The sequence below is a fragment of the Xenopus laevis genome, chromosome 1S (genome assembly GCF_017654675.1).
Source record: "Xenopus laevis strain J_2021 chromosome 1S, Xenopus_laevis_v10.1, whole genome shotgun sequence".
In the NCBI taxonomy this organism is placed as follows: domain Eukaryota; kingdom Metazoa; phylum Chordata; class Amphibia; order Anura; family Pipidae; genus Xenopus; species Xenopus laevis.
This window is the reverse complement of record NC_054372.1, coordinates 9,645,486-9,666,229: the sequence shown is the minus strand read 5'-3', so window position 1 is coordinate 9,666,229 and position 20,744 is coordinate 9,645,486. Positions and strand designations below refer to the sequence as shown.

General features: G+C 40.6%; 1 protein-coding gene across 3 annotated transcripts in view; it reads right to left on the bottom strand.

Moving 5' to 3' along the window:
• rnf103.S (ring finger protein 103 S homeolog) overlaps window positions 1-19,039 on the bottom strand; it is a 39,071-nt gene extending 20,032 nt beyond the window's left edge. Inside the window, exons 1-5 of one of the 3 annotated variants that reach the window (XM_018234796.2) lie at window positions 18,644-19,039; window positions 13,575-13,842; window positions 9,834-9,973; window positions 6,724-6,839; window positions 1,648-3,566 (exon numbers count right to left, since the gene is read on the bottom strand). In XM_018234796.2, coding sequence (XP_018090285.1) covers window positions 2,036-3,566; window positions 6,724-6,839; window positions 9,834-9,973; window positions 13,575-13,800 — 2,013 coding nt within the window. In that variant the 5' untranslated portion in view covers window positions 13,801-13,842; window positions 18,644-19,039 and the 3' untranslated portion in view covers window positions 1,648-2,035. 3 annotated transcript variants of the gene reach the window in all.
• Window positions 19,040-20,744: the final 1,705 nt, after the last annotated feature.

Here is a 20,744-nt window from a genome sequence, read left to right as displayed (position 1 = left end):
TTTGGATCCAGAAGATAAATACATATTCTACATAGAGTAATTCTGTATAATATCCATTTATAATGTACAAAGCCAAACAAAATGATCCAATGAACTTGAGCTTTTCTATTTCGGGCCAGAACTTGGCTTTGTTCCCAAAATTCCTGCCGTTTTGCATACACACAGACTGCAGCTCTCCAAAAGTGCTTTTCCTATCAGAGCAGACATGAACGGTCATTTTAAATTAGATTGGTGCATATTTTTATTTCAGTATCTGGAGTACCGATAAGCACTGATTTGGGTGGTATAAAAGGCAGATGTGGTTAAGTTACAGGTAGATACTTCTGTACAGCGTCGGACTGGGACACCAGGGGCCCCCCAAAAACCTTAAATCAGGGCCCCAACTCTTAGTACTTTTATTCTTCCTCTTCTGACTCAACCTCTATTCTCCTAGTCTCTTTTCTTTACATACTATAATCTATTATTCCATCTATTTAGCCTCTTTGTTCTCATAGAAATAGGGAATGGTTATAAAACAGGCCAAATGTTTAGCAACATGAGGGGCCACTGACACCTGGGCCCCCCCAAGAGTTTCCTTGGTATCCTAGTGGGCCAGTCCAACACTGTTTCTGTACTAGATTTGTCTTTAAACAACGCGTAACAAAATCTGTGTTCAAGGGCAACTAGACTCTTAACATTTATATTTACGTATGAACCTCTGATCCTACCAACCTAAAGGGATTCTGTCATGATTTTTATGGTGTAGTTTTTATTTCTTAAAGGGATACTGTCATGGGGAAAAAAAATATTCTCAAAATGAATCAGTTAATAGTGCTGCTCCAGCAGAATTCTGCACTGAAATCCATTTCTCAAAAGAGCAAACAGATTTTTTTATATTCAGTTTTGAAATCTGACATGGGGCTAGACATATTGTCAATTTCCCAGCTGCCCCCAGTCATGTGACTTGTGCTCTGATAAACTTCAATCACTCTTTACTGCTGTACTGCAAGTTGGAGTGATATCACCCCCTCCCTTCCCCCCCCCCCCCAGCAGTCAAACAAAAGAACAATGGGAAGGTAACTAGATAACAGCTCCCTAACACAAGATAACAGCTGCCTGGTAGATCTAAGAACAACACTCAATAGTAAAAATCCAGGTCCCACTGAGACACTTTCAGTTACATTGAGAAGGAAAAACAGCAGCCTGCCAGAAAGCATTTCTCTCCTAAAGTGCAAGCACAAGTCACATGACCAGGGGCAGCTGGGAAATTGACAATATGTCTAGCCCCATGTCAGATTTCAAAATTAAATATTAAAAAAAATCTGTTTGCTCTTTTGAGAAACAGATTTCAGTGCAGAATTCTGCTGGAACAGCACTGTAAACTGATGTGTTTTGAAAAGACAGTATCCCTTTAACTCCTGAACTTGTTCTGGTCAGTCCCAGGTACTCATTAACTGGCACCTGATGTATCGCTGCCAGTACACGTGCCACATTATATGTGTACGGTCAGTGAGTAGTGGAAGGACCAGGGCAAAACATTAAGGGCACACCCTACAAGCAAGAATTTGGACAGTCTTTGATGGTGGAGCAGGGGCATTAGTAGAGGGGTATTTTTACAAGGTTTGGACTTTTAGAAGATTAAAAAAACAACAAGAAACGTAATCAGCATTTGCATTAATTCCTTCATTTAGTTTCAGTCAAATTGCACCAACGTACCATCCCACATGTCTCGGAATACTATAAGGTGTTCAGTATATTTAACAGGTGTTACAAAGTCATGTCACTTGCATTTTTTTTTTTTAATTAGAAGTAAATTATTATTAAAAGTAACCAGTCTGGAAAATAAACACTCGAGTAGCAATAGACTCTGTGGAAACCAAAAAAAAAATAAACCAGTTTTTGCTTACATAGGCAATGACACGCAACACACAAAGCAACAACATGGACAGACGTAATGTGCATTTGGCCAATTTACCAAGACGTTGGTTCGATGAAATTTCTAACGGATACGGAAGCAGCTACAGCCAAGGAAGCACATGGGCCGTCACATACGATGCTAGGAAGGGGTTTCGCTGGTAGAAGACGGAGGACGTGCAAAATGTTTCTTTTTATAGGATGCCCAGCGGCAAACTGGGCAGCAGTGTCTCCCTCCAGCCAGCCACATCACAATGCAATTTTGGTGAAATACGTGACCACAAGGCAAACCCATAAGCAAAGAGCCATTTTCAAAATTCTCTAAACAAACAACACACTCCGTACAGTGCAACATGTTCCCAGGCCACGTGGCCCAGTTGGGCTCCATGTAGTTCTTGGTGCATTTGGACAACCTGGTTTTCCTACCATTTGGGCTGGATTTTGGTGTTTTACAGGGACACGAGCAACTCCGACAGGTGCATTCTAATGCAGAATCTGCATGGCGGCATAAGCGTTTACCATCATTGCTTTCCAGTTCCGAGTCGCAGTCGCTCTCCTGGGATCCGTCTAAGGTTTCTTCATCCGACTGAGAACATGGACGTTGGAACTGCCACGTTGGTAGATTTTTAATGTAATCTGTAGGGATCAGAGGATGAAGCCATAAATCGGGAAACGCTAACCTCTCGAGAAACAGGTCCGGGTCTTCATCCCAGTCGTAGTCCATGGGAAAATGGTTCAGCGAAGCAATGGGGTGAAACAGGTAGCTGGCATACCAGTCCCAAAGGCTGGACAACCACTCCAGATTGTTGGCATTCAATTCATCGGCGTTGCTGTTACGTCGCCGTTTCTTCTCAAAGTAATCAATGAGCAATCCATGACCAAGGTAAGTACCGAGAAACAGTGCAGGGTGTGAGGAGTAGAACATCCAATCTGCCCTCACCCATGAGGCCAAGGTGGTTGTATTAGAGTAGCGAAGAAGCTTCAAACTATACTCGTAGAAACTGTCAAGATAAGGAAGTTGCAGGAATCCCAGCACAGGTAACCAAGAGATGATCAGCAGGGAGTTGTACGTCCCTAAAGTGCTTATTAGGACAACAAATCGTTTTATGGTGGCCCCTTGTGTGATAAACAAGTCCATCCACGCCATGAGGTTCACCAAAACTAAGCTCAACACAAACAAGTCGTTCACTTCCGGTTGCAGGGACCGTAAAAACGCATCCATGGCTTGCAGGGAAATGTATTCCCCTGTATTATTCCCATACTTGTAAATTCCCTCTGGGGTTTTAAGAACATAAGATGGGGTCCTGAAGATGCCAACTTCCGCCATGCAACTTGTGTTATCCCAGTTGCCAACATTAACAAATATGAACTCTACCCTCCCAGTAAACTTAACGCTGAGCGCAGAAAAAAAAGCTGGAGGCTGATCGAGGTCGGCGAAAAGGTACAACTTGACTCCGTATTGGTCGCTCTTGTTCCATTCGTCTTTCAGGTGCTCAGAACTATAAATGGTTTTAATCCGCGAGGCAGCGTGTGCGGTTATCCACTTGAAAATGTGCTCGGTTTCAATCTTGCGCCCGCTGTATTCCTTCAGCATCACTTTGCCTTTAGAAGTACTGGTCTGGGGCACGGCTATGATAAGCGTCGACCTCATCCACCCTCTCTTTCTGCAGTACCTGGGGGCAAAGAAACATGAGCAAATAAGAGGGGTGTGAGCATATTGGCTTCTGATATATTGCACACGACCAATAGCCTTTGGCTTCTGATATATTGCACACGACCAATAGCCTTTGGCTTCTGATATATTGCACAAGACCCATAGCCTTTGGCTTCTGATATAGTGTCTGATATTCGGCCGCATCCTTCTGCGTGGACGAACTGATTCCAAATCCTAACTTGCATATGTAAATTAGGGGCGGGAAGGGAAATCACGTGACTTTTTTTTCACAAAACAAGGAAGTAAAAAATGTTTTCCCCTTCCCACCCCTAATTTGCATATGGTTCGGCATTCAGTTGAATCTTTCGGAAAGGGTTCGGCCGAATCCAAAAAAAGTGGATTCGGTGCATCCCTAGTTACCAGTAGGGTCCGGGTGAACGAGTACCAGTTATATTTACTATGAAATCAAAGTCCAAAAGCACTGAATCTTGGAGTAGAGCCAGGGCCAGAACTAGGGATAGGAAGAAGAGGCACGTGCCTAGGGCGCAAAGGTTTTGGGGCGCCAGGCACATACCTCTTCTTCCGCCTTCCCCTAGTTCAGACCCTGGCAGTTTCTCCTCGTCGGCGCGTACCTGCTCTCTTCCGCCCACACTCGCTTGTGCGCTTGAGTCTCCACAGCCTTAACATCCTCAGTGTGCACTTGTTTGCTTCCAGGCATGCGCACAAACGCTTGAGGAGTGGGCGACGTAGCCGGCTGGGTTGCCTAGGGCACCCAACCGGCTTGGCCCGGCACTGAGTAGAGCTAAACAATATGAATATTATCTTATATTATCTGAATTATGGGAAGGCCGTCTCCCATAGACTCCATTTTATCCATATTTTTAAAAATGATTTCCTGTGTAATAACAAAACAGTCGCTTGTACTTGATCCCAACTAAGATATAATTAATCCTTATTGGAAGCAAAACCAGCCTATTGGGGTTATTTAATGTTTACAGGATTTTCTAGTAGACTTAAGGTATGAAGATCCAAATTACGAAAAGACCTGTTATCCGGAAAGCCCCAGGTCCCGGGCATTCTGGATAATAGGTCCCATACCTGTACTTGATCCCAACTAAGATGTAATTAATCCTTATTGGAAGCATAACCAGCCTATTGGGTTTATTTAATGTTTACATGATTTTCTAGTAGATTTAAGGTACAAAGATCTGATATATGGAAAACTCCATTATCCAGAAAACCCCAGGTCTCAAGCATTCTGGATATCAGGTCCCATACCTGTATTAACTAGTGTGATATTTATTTCTGATGCATAAATCAATCTGGTACAGGACTGGTATAGAGAACACCTGGGGTGTAATTTGGATCTTCATACCTTTAGTCTGCTAAAACATTGAAACATTAAAGGGGTGGTTCACCTTTAAGGTAACTTTTATTATGTTATAGAACGGACAATTCAAAGTAACTTCTCGATTGGTTTTCATTATTTATTTTTTATAGTTTTATAATTATTTCTCTTTTTCTTCTGATACTTTGCAGCTTTCAAATGGGCGTCACTGTCCCCTTCTATAAAACAAATGCTCTGTAAGGCTACACACATTATTATTGCTACTTTAATTACTCTTTTTATATTCAGTCCCTCTCCTATTCATATTCCAGTCTCTTATTCAAATCAATGCATGGTTGCTAGGATAATTTGGGCCCTAGTTACCAGATTGCTTAAAATGCAAATTGAAGAACTACTGAATAAAAAGCTAAATAACTCAAAAACCTTCAATAATAGAAAATGAAAACCAATTGCAAATTATCTCAGAATATCCCTCTCTATATCATACTCAAAGTTATCTCCAAAAACCCCTTTAAATAAACCCAATAGGCTGGTTTTGCCTCCAATAAGGATTAATTATATCTTAGTTGGGATCAAGTACAAGCGACTGTTTTATTATTACACAGAAAAAGGAAATCACTTTTAAAAATATGGATAAAATGGAGTCTATGGGAGATGACCTTCCTGTAACATGGAGCTTTCTAGATAATGGATCCTATACCGACTGTTTTTAACGCAGGCCATTAAAAGTTAAATTTTATAGTACTATATATATATATATATATATATATATATATATATATATATATATATATATATATATATATATATATATATATATATATATATATATATATATATGTTTGCCTGCTCCAGGGCCACCGCAGTGGTTCTATATGCAGTCAAAGAAGAATGCCAAGGTAATTGTTGGGCCTATTCTTGCCTACGCCTTTCCACAAGCCGAAATAAGTCCCTGTGTGCCATTAGTCTTAAAGGGATTCTGTCACTAATTTTATGATGTGTTTGCAGTTTACACTGCAAATAATTCACTCTACAATATAAAATGTCATTCCTGAACCAACAAGTGTATTTAGTTGTAATATTGGTGTGTAGGTGCATCTCAGGTCATTTTGCCTGGTCATGTGATTTCAGAAAGAGCCAGCACTTTAGGATGGAACTGCTTTCTGGCAGGCTGTTGTTTCTCCTACTCAATGTAACTGAATGTGTTTCAGTGGGACCTGGATTTTACTATTGAGTGTTGTTCTTAGATCTACCAGGCAGCTGTTATCTTGTGTTAGGGAGCTGCTATCTGGTTACCTTCCCATTGTTCTGTTGTTAGGCTGCTGGGGGGGAAAGGGAGGGGGTGATCTCACTCCAACTTGCAGTACAGCAGTAAAGAGTGACTGAAGTTTATCAGAGCATGACTGGGGGCAGCTAGGAAACCGACAATATGTCTAGCCCCCATGTCAGAATTCAAAATTGAATATAAAAATATCTGTTTGCTCTTTTGAGAAATGGATTTCAGTGCAGAATTCTACTGGAGCAGCACTATTAACTGATTCATTTTGAAAACAAACTTTTTTCCAATGACAGTATCCCTTTAACAACCTAAAATACCCATTTACAGTTTGCTTAACACTTTCACCAGCAATTACAGCTTTCCTAATAAACATGCGGCAGCCTCTAGAATAAAAAAACCCTTAGTAATAACTACTGGCATAATGACTGGTGTCTGTAATTCTTTATTAAAAGGAATAAGAACAAGAAGAGAATGATCTATTCCCATTCGCCCCAGCACTTTTCATTTTCTAGTTAGTAAAGTTTCAGTCAGTACCGTGGTGTTACCCACCTGGGATCACTGGAGCAGTTAAAGGTCCCGGTGCGAATTCCAAATGTTGTCACTTTTTTCACCACCTTTTCCCAGTGATTTCTACTTACAAGGGGACTTCGGTCGTTTGCAATTACCTGTGAGAGGAAACAGGTTATATCATTATATCGGCTTCATATTCGGCTTCATATTCAATTCATATGCAGATCAAAGTGAATAAACTAGCGATGCACCCAATCCAGGATTAGGTTCGGTATTCAGCATTTTTCAGCAGGATTCGGCCAAATTCTTGTGCCTGGCTGAGCCGAAAATGTGCAAATGAGGGACAGGAAGGAAAATGATGTAATTTTTTGTCACAAAACAAGGATTTAAAAGTTTTTTTCCTCTTTTTGTCTTCCTGTCCCTAATTTGCATATGTAAATTAAGATTTGGATTCGGTTCAGTATTCAGCAGAATCTTTCATTAAGGATTCGGCCAAATCCCAAATAGTGGATTCAGTGCAACCTCAGAATAAACTAATGTGTGTGTAGATGAAAATTTGGGACAAACAGTTATCAGTGTGCGGGAACCAGACAGACCAGTTGTAAATAAATACTCTGTATCTGCCGCATGCCTAACACATTGCTGGAAAGTTTGCCCTTTATTATCCAACACAGACACAGGAATATGCACAATATCACTTTAAAGGAGAAGGAAAGCTCCAAGACAGTTTATTGCCAACAGATTAGCCACAATAGTGCACAATATATTTATTCTGCAGAATGCTTTACCATACCTGAGTAAACAGCTCTAGACACTGTCTCTGTTTGTTTAGGATAGAAGCTGCCATATTAGCTTGGTGTGACATCACTTCCTGCCTGGGTCTCTCCCTGCTCACTTACAGCTCTGAGCTCAGATTACAGCAGGGAGGGGAGAAGAGAGGAGCAAACTGAGCATGCTCAAGCCCTAGCCCTGGAGGTTTAAGCTGAAGGCAGGAAGTCTGATACAGAAGCCCATGAGTACACAATAGAAGGAAAGAAATGTGATGTTTCTTTTGACAGTGGACTCAGAGCAGCATTACTTTGAGGGTTTACTGGTGTATTTATATAGACCTTTCTGATAAAGCTTACTTAGTTTCAACCTTTCCTTCTCCTTTAATACTAAGACATGTGGGTGTGTCTCTTAAAATAATTCAGCATTGTCTTCTTATTGTTTACATTGGGTTAATGCTTTAACAGTTACAACAAAACCAGTTTAGGTGAAGGAAAGAAGAATTGGGTTAATTATTTTGTAGATGCCACAACTACACTAAAGTATTATGCCTAGTAATCTGATTTGAATTCTTACAAGAACAGCTGGTACTATGAAATGGTAAAAGAAAAAAAAACCATCACCCTTGGAAAATGAACCCACCCTGATTAAAATACAACTTTTATTAAAGTCATCTTAAAATGACCAAAAATCCAGGGAGGTAAGATATCCTGTGTACACATTACCAACAGTGATGGCATGGGGCTCATGAACTGCCAAGTAGATAACAGATAAGTACTACTATAGTTTATATAAACAAGCTGCTGTGTAGCCATGGGGGCAGCCATTCAAGCACAGGATACACAGTAGATAACAGATAAGTACTACTATAGTTTATATAAACAAGCTGCTGTGTAGCCATGGGGGCAGCCATTCAAGCCCAGGATACACAGTAGATAACAGATAAGTACTACTATAGTTTATATAAACAAGCTGCTGTGTAGCCATGGGGGCAGCCATTCAAGCACAGGCTACACAGTAGATAACAGATAAGTACTACTATAGTTTATATAAACAAGCTGCTGTGTAGCCATGGGGGCAGCCATTCAAGCACAGGATACACAGTAGATAACAGATAAGTACTACTATAGTTTATATAAACAAGCTGCTGTGTAGCCATGGGGGCAGTCATTCAAGCCCAGGATACACAGTAGATAACAGATAAGTACTACTATAGTTTATATAAACAAGCTGCTGTGTAGCCATGGGGCAGCCATTCAAGCACAGGATACACAGTAGATAACAGATAAGTACTACTATAGTTTATATAAACAAGCTGCTGTGTAGCCATGGGGGCAGCCATTCAAGCACAGGATCCACAGTAGATAACAGATAAGTACTACTATAGTTTATATAAACAAGCTGCTGTGTAGCCATGGGGGCAGTCATTCAAGCCCAGGATACACAGTAGATAACAGATAAGTACTACTATAGTTTATATAAACAAGCTGCTGTGTAGCCATGGGGCAGCCATTCAAGCACAGGATACACAGTAGATAACAGATAAGTACTACTATAGTTTATATAAACAAGCTGCTGTGTAGCCATGGGGCAGCCATTCAAGCACAGGATACACAGCAGATAACAGATGAGTACTACTATAGTTTATATAACAAGCTGCTGTGTAGCCATGGGGGCAGCCATTCAAGCACAGGATACACAGTAGATAACAGATAAGTACTACTATAGTTTATATAAACAAGCTGCTGTGTAGCCATGGGGCAGCCATTCAAGCACAGGATACACAGTAGATAACAGATAAGTACTACTATAGTTTATATAAACAAGCTTCTGTGTAGCCATGGGGGCAGCCATTCAAGCCCAGGATACACAGTAGATAACATATACGCTCTGTAGTATACAATGGGATTTTTCAGTACTTATCTGTTATCTACTGTGTGTCCTGTGCTTGAATGGCTGCCCCCATGGCTACACAGCAGCTTGTTTATATAAACTATAGTAGTACTTATCTGTTATCTACTGTGTATCCTGTGCTTGAATGGCTGCCCCATGGCTACACAGCAGCTTGTTTATATAAACTATAGTAGTACTTATCTGTTATCTACTTGTGTGTCCTGTGCTTGAATGGCTGCCCCCATGGCTACACAGCAGCTTGTTTATATAAACTATAGTAGTACTTATCTGTTATCTACTGTGTATCCTGTGCTTGAATGGCTGCCCCCATGGCTACACAGCAGCTTGTTTATATAAACTATAGTAGTACTTAACTGTTATCTACTGTGTATCCTGTGCTTGAATGGCTGCCCCCATGGCTACACAGCAGAGAGAGAATGAATGCAGATCATTGGCCATGAAGAAAATGCAAGTCAGCCAGTACTTACCTGCACCAACCAGATTCCATCTTTTGTGTCTTCCACTAGTTCATAAAAGTGCATTTCCCCACTGAAGTTGGTGCTGGACACCGTCTCGGAGGCTTCTTCTTCTTTCATGGCAGAATACAATTCCCCTTCCATCAGGTCTCCTACAAATAGGTGATAAATGATAAAGTCGTTAGACTTATCCATTTTTCCATCATGGCAGTCTTCATAACTGAAATAAGAAAATCCATTGAACTGCTTCAATCAACGGACGGTGCAGAAATCCATATACAAAAATACACAGATAGGTTGCTAATTGGCTGCCAGTGGAGATTAAAGGAGTGGTTCACCTTCAAGTTAACTTTTAGTATGTTATAGAATGGCTAATTCTAAGCAACTTTCCAACTGGTCTTTATTATTTCTTTTCTATAGATTTTTAATTATTTACCTTTTTCTTCTGACCCTTTCCAACTAAAAAACAAATGCTCTGTAAGTCACACATTTATTGTTACTTGTTATTACTCCTCTTTCATTTCAGGCCTCTACTATTCATATTCCAGTCTTTATTCAATTCAGTGCATGGTCGCTAGGGAAATTTGGACCCTAGTAACCAGACTGCTGAAACTGCAAACTGCAGAGCTGCTGAATAAAAAGCTAAATAACTTAGAAACCACAAATAATAAAAAATGAAGACCAATTGCAAATTGAATATGCCTCTCTACATCATACTAAGGGGCAGATTTACTAAGCTTGAGTGAAGGATTCGAATTAAAAAAAATTCCAATTTCGAAGTAATTTTTTGGGTACTTCGACCATCGAATAGGCTACTACGACCTTCGACTTCGATTCAAACTAAAAATCGTTCGACTATTCGATAGTCGAAGTGCTGTCTCTTTAAAAAATACTTCGACTACATACTTCGCCAGTTTAAACCTACCGAGGTTCAAGTTTTTTTGATCAAATAAAAATCCTGTGATCGATCGATAAAAATTGTTGGAATCGTTAGATTTGAAGGATTTTATCGTTCGATTTTTATTCGATCGTTCGATCAAAGTATTTGCGCTAAAATCCTTCGAATTCGATATTCGAAGGATTTTACTTTGAGGGTCGAATTCGAGGGTTTATTAAACCTCGAAATTTGACCCTTGATAAATCTGCCCCTAAATGTTCATTTAAAGGTGAACAACCCCTTAAACAGGGAAACGTAAGGCCTAAAGGATCATCTTTGTCTGTTTTATATTGTTGTGTACAAATGTCCATGTCCATGCACACACAAAGTTATTGCACCAGTTGCTAGCCCCTTTGGCTATCAGGTAATGCTGTGCCACCTTGTTTCTTTCAGTGCCACACACAAGCACTCAGGTCAACACACTAGCAGTGGGGACCCATTGGGTGCTAGAAAGGGGGGGTGCATTCAGTCATAGGATAAGGTTGCCTTAAAGAAGAACTAACCCCTAAAAATTATTATGGTTAAAAATGGCATATTTTATATAGTGAACTTATTGCACGAGGCTAAAGTTTGAGCTTGTCAATAGCAGCAATGATCCAGGACTTCAAACTTGTCACAGGGGGTCACCATCTTGGAAAGTGTCTGTGACACTCACATGCTCAGTGGGCTCTGATTGGCTGTTGAGAAGCTAAGCTTAGGGCTCGTCACTAATTATCCAGCAGAAAATGAGCTTCCCTGGCTGTAATATAAGCTGATGCTACAGGTTTGCTGATTATTAAATTCTGATGCTAATTGCACTGGTATGTGTGCTGCCATGCAGTAATTTATATTTTAAAATACATTTATTTAGATAAACATATGCGTGTGCCAAAAACAAATTTACTTGCAATCACTACTTGGCAGATCCACTTTAAGAAGCACAAGTGATCCATCCAAAAGCAGATCCTACGAGGTCCTACGCGGAACTAATTTATAAGAGCTGACCCGAACCCACAGCCCGCCTTTTTACCCACTTTGATTCGCTACCAGACCTGCAACTGCCGTATCCACAACCTGACAACTGCCATTAATCAGGAAGTGATGTTGCTGCAAACTGGAAGTGACATCATCAAAAGTGGGCAGAACAAAAAGTTTTGTAAAATCTTAAAAGGAGCAAAATATAGACAATACAAAATAAGATAAGAAGTTTAGATGAGATCCGCAACCCACATCTACACCCGCACCTGAAAATCCTACCCTCAACCCGCTGCAGGACTCTCCCAGAGGTTTGGCTAAGAATCTCTGCAGCCCTAATTCAGAATAAGTCTTTCAAGGTTTGCCTTGGGGTGGGAAATATAAAAAAACTTTTGTGTTGTTTGGAATTAAATTTACAAACAATTTCTTGCAACTAGCTGGAGAAGTCAGGGTGTGGCAACTGCCCCCTCTTGCACCCCCCCCCATGGTGTGACGGACACTACAGAGCAGATTCTTCAAAGGTTGAGGTGATTTTTCGAATGAAAAAAAATTTGAATTTCGAGCTATTTTTTGTGTACTTCAACTAGGGAATAGTCCAAATACCATTTGAATTTGAATAAAATTCAAATATCGAAATTTATCCCGTACTATCTCCTTTAAAATTGACTTCAACCATTCGCCAGCTAAAACCTGCCGAATTGCTATTTTAGCCTATGGGGGACCTCCTAGAACCTATTTGGAGTCATTTGGTAGACTTTGAAAAATCCACGGTTTTCTGGGGAAAAACTTTGAATCGAAATTTGATCGAATGAGCTATTACTTCGATTAGTAGGATTCAAATTCGGCCGAATATGGACCTATTCGACAAAAAAAAAAAATAGGGCTACGTCCCCGACTGCAGATAAATAGAGTGTGTGTGGATCCGAGAATTTTCTGTTAACCCCTTCAGTACACAGGCAGCAGTATAGACCAAGTGGCAGATCATTTCACTAATGTGCCCAAATATTACTGCTACGATTACTCAATTCCTGATCGCACTGTGCTGGCGGGCAGCATTATAATTAATTTCATGATGGAGGCTGAGGGTCAGTGTACATTTGAAAAAGGGCCACAATTGGGCAGGGCCTGATTTTGGACATTCCTGTTTTATGGCATCAAGATCAATTATTATAATCCTCAAAGGGATACTTTCATGGGGAAAAAAGAATTCTGCACTGAATCCATTTCTCAAAAGAGCAAACAGATTTTTTTATATTCAATTTTGAAATCTGACATGGGGCTAGACATATTGTCGGTTTCCCAGCTGCCCCAGTCATGTGACTTGTGCTCTGATAAACTTCAATCACTCTTTACTGCTGTACTGCAAGTTGTAGTGATATCACCCCCTCCCTTTCCCCCCAGCAGCCAAACAGCAGAACAATGGGAAGGTAACCAGATAGCAGCTCCCTAACACAAGATAACAGCTGCCTGGTAGATCTAAGAACAGCACTCAATAGTAAAATCCAGGTCCCACTGAGACACATTCAGTTACATTGAGTAGGAGAAACAACAGCCTGCCAGAAAGCAGTTCCATCCTAAAGTGCTGGCTCTTTCTGAAATCACATGACCAGGCAAAATGAGCTGAGATGCACCGACACACCAATATTACAACTAAATAAACTTGCTGCTTCAGGAATGACATTTTATATTGTAGAGTGAATTATTTGCAGTGTAAACAGAAATAAAAATCATGACAGAATCCCTTTAATATATCACTGACATCTTCATAGAAAGTAATTTAGCATGTTAAAGAGTAATGGAAATTCACACAAACCAAACGTGTTTCCCCCAATTCTCTCTCTCCCTTTATCTCAGTTTATTACCTGATTTTTCCATCAGCTCCCTGACATCCTTCTTCTCCGGCAATCCCGAGTATCCCAGACCCCTGCATTCCAATATGGTCTTGAGCTGGTGAAAGCTCAGAGTCACAGGGTCCAGCAGTTGACTGGCCAAGATGCCCGTTTCGTACCACACAATCGTCTCAAAGAACCTCGCCAGGATAAATAGGATTAGGAAGTAGAGCAGCAGAAAGAACAGCTTCAGCCACATCGTCCCGCTGTGTTGAGAAGACGCTTCTTTTCAAAGCTCCCCCTGCCAAGGCAGAGATGGGTGTAACCACAAGCTGGATCCTTAAATACAAAACGATGGACATTCCCATTTACAGAGTCTGGGGGCTTTAAATATCTGTTTGATTCTCTTTATCTCTGTCGCTCATGTTTCCGGAGTTGTCTGACACTTACTGAAACAAATCTGATCAATGCAACTGTCATTAAGCTGATGGTTTTGTATAAAAGGAAGCCATGGAAAACATGGTGTACACACAAAGGTGCATTGAATCAACTGCTTTTGTACAGCCTATAGTGCAGAAGGGAAAGTTGTATGGGCAGGTACAGGGTATTACAGATAGAGAGATGGATATATTGGTCTTAAATGATTATATGTGGAAACTGCTGATAACCCAGGGATCAAATAGGGAAATGATTAGGATGTCCACTATTGATTTATAAGTAAAGCTCTGAAATAACTGGTTGCTGAGAGATGATACGAAGAACCTTGGCTCAGTGTGGATCAGTAAATAAGGTTCTGGAATAGCTGCGTGCCTGATACACACACACATTGGGAGAGAACTGCCACAGATAAAGAAATTAGCATGTAAATAGGTTGTAATTAGTTATGCAGGGCTGAGTGTTTAACAGAGATATCCAAATACTGACATTATACGTATAGGGGGATAGTACAGCTGATTCCGAGGAATATTAAAAAGGCTACTATAGGCTACTGGCTGTTCTATAGGGGAAACTGGCTGTTCTATAGTAATATATAAGGGAAAGTGCAGGGGTTAGTGACTGTTCTATAGTAATATATAAGGGAAAGTGCAGGGGTCAGTGACTGTTCTACAGTAATGTATAAGGGAAAGTGCAGGGGTTAGTGGCTGTTCTATAGTAATGTATAAGGGAAAGTGCAGGGGTTAGTGGCTGTTCTATAGTAATGTATAAGGGAAAGTGCAGGGGTTAGTGACTGTTCTATAGTAATGTATAAGGGAAAGTGCAGGGGTCACTGGCTGTTCTATAGTAATGTATAAGGGAAAGTACAGGGGTCACTGGCTGTTCTATAGTAATGTATAAGGGAAAGTGCAGGGGTTAGTGACTGTTCTATAGTAATGTATAAGGGAAAGTGCAGGGGTTAGTGGCTGTTCTATAGTAATGTATAAGGGAAAGTGCAGGGGTTAGTGGCTGTTCTATAGTAATGTATAAGGGAAAGTGCAGGGGTCACTGGCTGTTCTATAGTAATGTATAAGGGAAAGTGCAGGGGTTAGTGACTGTTCTATAGTAATGTATAAGGGAAAGTGCAGGGTGTATGGTTGTCTATAGTAATGTATAAGGGAAAGTGCAGGGGTACTGTTTCTATAGTAATGTATAAGGGAAAGTGCAGGGTTAGTGACTGTTCTATAGTAATGTATAAGGGAAAGTGCAGGGGTTGTGACTGTTCTATAGTAATGTATAGGGAAGTGCAGGGTAGTGCTGTTCTATAGTAATGTATAAGGGAAAGTGCAGGGTTAGTGACTGTTCTATAGTAATGTATAAGGAAAGTGCAGGGGTTAGTGACTGTTCTATAGTAATGTATAAGGGAAAGTGCAGGGGTTAGTGACTGTTCTATAGTAATGTATAAGGGAAAGTGCAGGGGTTAGTGGCTGTTCTATAGTAATGTATAAGGGAAAGTGCAGGGGTTAGTGACTGTTCTATAGTAATGTATAAGGGAAAGTGCAGGGGTTAGTGACTGTTCTATAGTAATGTATAAGGGAAAGTGCAGGGGTTAGTGGCTGTTCTATAGTAATGTATAAGGGAAAGTGCAGGGTTAGTGACTGTTCTATAGTAATGTATAAGGGAAAGTGCAGGGGTTAGTGCTGTTCTATAGTAATGTATAAGGGAAAGTGCAGGGGGATGGCTGTTCTATAGTAATGTATAAGGGAAAGTGCAGGGGTTAGTGACTGTTCTATAGTAATGTATAAGGGAAAGTGCAGGGGTTAGTGCTGTTCTATAGTAATGTATAAGGGAAAGTGCAGGGTTAGTGACTGTTCTATAGTAATGTATAAGGGAAAGTGCAGGGGTAGTGACTGTTCTATAGTAATGTATAAGGGAAAGTGCAGGGGTTAGTGACTGTTCTATAGTAATGTATAAGGGAAAGTGCAGGGGTATGGCTGTTCTATAGTAATGTATAAGGGAAAGTGCAGGGTTAGTGACTGTTCTATAGTAATGTATAAGGGAAAGTGCAGGGGTTAGTGACTGTTCTATAGTAATGTATAAGGGAAAGTGCAGGGGTTAGTGACTGTTCTATAGTAATGTATAAGGGAAAGTGCAGGGGTTAGTGCTGTTCTATAGTAATGTATAAGGGAAAGTGCAGGGGTTATGACTGTTCTATAGTAATGTATAAGGGAAAGTGCAGGGGTACTGGCTGTTCTATAGTAATGTATAAGGGAAAGTGCAGGGGTAGTGACTGTTCTATAGTAATGTATAAGGGAAAGTGCAGGGGTATGGCTGTTCTATAGTAATGTATAAGGGAAAGTGCAGGGGTACTGGCTGTTCTATAGTAATGTATAAGGGAAAGTGCAGGGGTTAGTGACTTTTATAGTAATGTATAAGGAATCAGGGTTAGTGATGTTCTATAGTAATGTAAAGGGAAAGTGCAGGGGGTTAGTGACTGTTCTATAGTAATGTATAAGGGAAAGTGCAGGGTTAGTGACTGTTCTATAGTAATGTATAAGGGAAAGTGCAGGGTTAGTGGACTGTTCTATAGTAATGTATAAGGGAAAGTGCAGGGGTTAGTGACTGTTCTATAGTAATGTATAAGGGAAAGTGCAGGGGTTAGTGACTGTTCTATAGTAATGTATAAGGGAAAGTGCAGGGGTTAGTGACTGTTCTATAGTAATGTATAAGGGAAAGTGCAGGGGTTAGTGACTGTTCTATAGTAATGTATAAGGGAAAGTGCAGGGTAGTGACTGTTCTATAGTAATGTATAAGGAAAGTGCAGGGGTTAGTGACTGTTCTATAGTAATGTATAAGGGAAAGTGCAGGGGTTAGTGGACTGTTCTATAGTAATGTATAAGGAAAGTGCAGGGGTGACTGGCTGTTCTATAGTAATGTATAAGGGAAAGTGCAGGGTAGTGACTGTTCTATAGTAATGTATAAGGGAAAGTGCAGGGGTGAGTGGCTGTTCTATAGTAATGTATAAGGGAAAGTGCAGGGGTTAGTGGCTGTTCTATAGTAATGTATAAGGGAAAGTGCAGGGGTTAGTGACTGTTCTATAGTAATGTATAAGGGAAAGTGCAGGGGTGACTGGCTGTTCTATAGTAATGTATAAGGGAAAGTGCAGGGGTTAGTGACTGTTCTATAGTAATGTATAAGGGAAAGTGCAGGGGTTAGTGACTGTTCTATAGTAATGTATAAGGGAAAGTGCAGGGGTTGTTCTATAGTAATGTATAAGGGAAAGTGCAGGGGTTAGTGACTGTTCTATAGTAATGTATAAGGGAAAGTGCAGGGGTTAGTGACTGTTCTATAGTAATGTATAAGGGAAAGTGCAGTGGTGACTGGCTGTTCTATAGTAATGTATAAGGAAAGTGCAGGGGTTTAGTGACTGTTCTATAGTAATGTATAAGGAAAGTGCAGGGGTTAGTGCTGTTCTATAGTAATGTATAAGGGAAAGTGCAGGGGTCAGTGGCTGTTCTATAGTAATGTATAAGGGAAAGTGCAGTGGTTAGTGGCTGTTCTATAGTAATGTATAAGGGAAAGTGCAGGGGTTAGTGGCTGCTCTATAGTAATGTATAAGGGAAAGTGCAGGGGTTGTTCTATAGTAAATGTTATAAGGGAAAGTGCAGGGGTTAGTGACTGTTCTATAGTAATGTATAAGGGAAAGTGCAGGGTTAGTGGCTGCTCTATAGTAATGTATAAGGGAAAGTGCAGGGTTGTTCTTTAGTAATGTATAAGGGAAAGTGCAGGGGTTAGTGGCTGCTCTATAGTAATGTATAAGGGAAAGTGCAGGGGTTGTTCTATAGTAATGTATAAGGGAAAGTGCAGGGGTTAGTGGCTGCTCTATAGTAATGTATAAGGGAAAGTGCAGGGGGTTCTATAGTAATGTATAAGGGAAAGTGCAGGGGTTAGTGACTGTTCTATTAGTAAATGTATAAGGGGAAAGTGCAGGGGTTTAGTGGCTGTTCTATAGTAATGTATAAGGGAAAGTGCAGTGGTTAGTGACTGTTCTATAGTAATGTATAAGGGAAAGTGCAGGGGTTAGTGGCTGCTCTATAGTAATGTATAAGGGAAAGTGCAGGGGTTAGTGGCTGCTCTATAGTAATGTATAAGGGAAAGTGCAGGGGTTGTTCTATAGTAATGTATAAGGGAAAGTGCAGGGGTTAGTGACTGTTCTATAGTAATGTATAAGGGAAAGTGCAGGGGTTAGTGGCTGCTCTATAGTAATGTATAAGGGAAAGTGCAGGGGTTAGTGACTGTTCTATAGTAATGTATAAGGGAAAGTGCAGGGGTTAGTGACTGTTCTATAGTAATGTATAAGGGAAAGTGCAGGGGTTAGTGACTGTTCTATAGTAATGTATAAGGGAAAGTGCAGGGGTTAGTGGCTGCTCTATAGTAATGTATAAGGGAAAGTGCAGGGGTTGTTCTATAGTAATGTATAAGGGAAAGTGCAGGGGTCACTGGCTGTTCTATAGTAATGTATAAGGGAAAGTGCAGGGGTTAGTGACTGTTCTATAGTAATGTATAAGGGAAAGTGCAGGGGTTAGTGGCTGTTCTATAGTAATGTATAAGGGAAAGTGCAGGGGTTAGTGGCTGTTCTATATACTATAGGGAAACAATATAAAGCTGAATAGGGAAGGGATTCTTACCCTAATACTCTATGAACATTGGCAAATCGTAGAGAGACAACAGACAAGGCCACTAACAATGCGGGACTCCTTCAAACCCTCGGTTGTTGCCCCAAACCTGTTTCTTCAGGTGACACAGACAGGGGAGTCCCACCAGTGCCTGTGATGTTCCGTTTTCACGCAGACAAGTTGGGTCTCTCTCCATTCCCGGCCCTACTGTCTCGCCCCAAACGATGTCGGATGGGCGGAGCGACACTGTCCCGATTACCGGGGAGCGATCAGCTGTGCAACAGGGCGGCAGTGACGTCACCTGAGCTCTGATCCAGCTGTTTGTGTTGGGAATAGGTTGGGGGTGTGACCATAGAGAGGGGTGTGGCATAGACAGGGCAACGCGGAAGACTGAGACATAAGTAGGTCATAGAGAGAGAGTGAAGGATAGACAGGACTAGGAATACCATAGAGAAGGCTTTATATGGAGTCAGCAAGCTCAGGGGCTGGTCATGGCTGGGGACGGGAAGAAGTAACATTCATTCTTGTGCTCGGGGGGTTTATTAACTAACAGAGCAAATGTTTCACTCAGTACAATGTGCTGCGTCAGCCAATGGCAATTTTACTTTACTGAGCTTCCTGTAAGCGGCTAAACAAAGCTCATCACTGATTGGTTGATATGGAGTAAACTTCTCAGTCTTTCACTGTCCCAATAGTTTGTATTGAATGAATTGAAACGAAATATAAAACTCTGAGTAAGTTTCCTTTCCAATTGTGGGAACTTAATGCCAATAATAAAAGTGGAACATTATATAGTGAATAAAGTACCCCCTTTTGTAAAATATAAGGATATTATAAGTTACCGAGGAGTTTCATGACCATATAAAAGTACGAGGCCGTAGACGATCGTAGACGATGGCCGAGTGTTTTTATACAGGTCATGGAACTCCGAGGTAACTTCTAATATCCTCATATTTTACAACTGGGGGTACTTTATTTATTATAATACACAAATTTCAATGAGTCATGTGACAGAAATTACATCAGAACTCACCGTTTATAACTGATGACATCAGAACTCACCGTTTATAAGGATATAATTTACAAGATATTCATGGCTTTTGTGTATTATAAGGAGTTATTGAGGGAATGGAGTTGTATTATACAAAGCTGAGGGCAATATAGTTCATAATGATTCTGGAAATAAATCACATCCTCCATCAAGATCAATGTTTTTTCCATTTGTCAGATAACAGATAACACCATTGTGTTCTACAGAGATTATCTGCTGTGTAACCTGAGCCCTTTCTCCTTTGAATGGCTGCCCCCATGGCTACACAGCAGTTTATTTATATAAACTATAGTAGTACTTATCTGTTATCTACTGTGTATCCTGTGCTTGAATGGCTGCCCCCATCGCTACACAGCAGCGTGTTTATATAAACTATAGTAGTACTTATCTGTTATCTACTGTGTATCCTGTGCTTGAATGGCTGCCCCCATGGCTACACAGCAGCTTGTTTATATAAACTATAGTAGTACTTATCTGTTATCTACAGTGTATCCTGTGCTTGAATGGCTGCCCCCATGGCTACACAGCAGCTTGTTTATATAAACTATAGTAGTACTTATCTGTTATCTACTGTGTATCCTGTGCTTGAATGGCTGCCCCATGGCTACACATCAGCTTGTTTATATAAACTATAGTAGTACTTATCTGTTATCTACTGTGTATCCTGTGCTTGAATGGCTGCCCCATGGCTACACAGCAGCTTGTTTATATAAACTATAGTAGTACTTATCTGTTATCTACTGTGTATCCTGTGCTTGAATGGCTGCCCCCATGGCTACACAGCAGCTTGTTTATATAAACTATAGAAGTACTTATCTGTTATCTACTGTGTATCCTGTGCTTGAATGGCTGCCCCCATGGCTACACAGCAGCTTGTTTATATAAACTATAGTAGTACTTATCTGTTATCTACTGTGTATCCTGTGCTTGAATGGCTGCCCCCATGGCTACACAGCAGCTTGTTTATATAAACTATATAGTGTTTGTGGGAAGGAAGGAAACACATCAATTTTACCAGTGCATGGCAACACTACATGGTCGTTTCATTACTTTAAAACACTT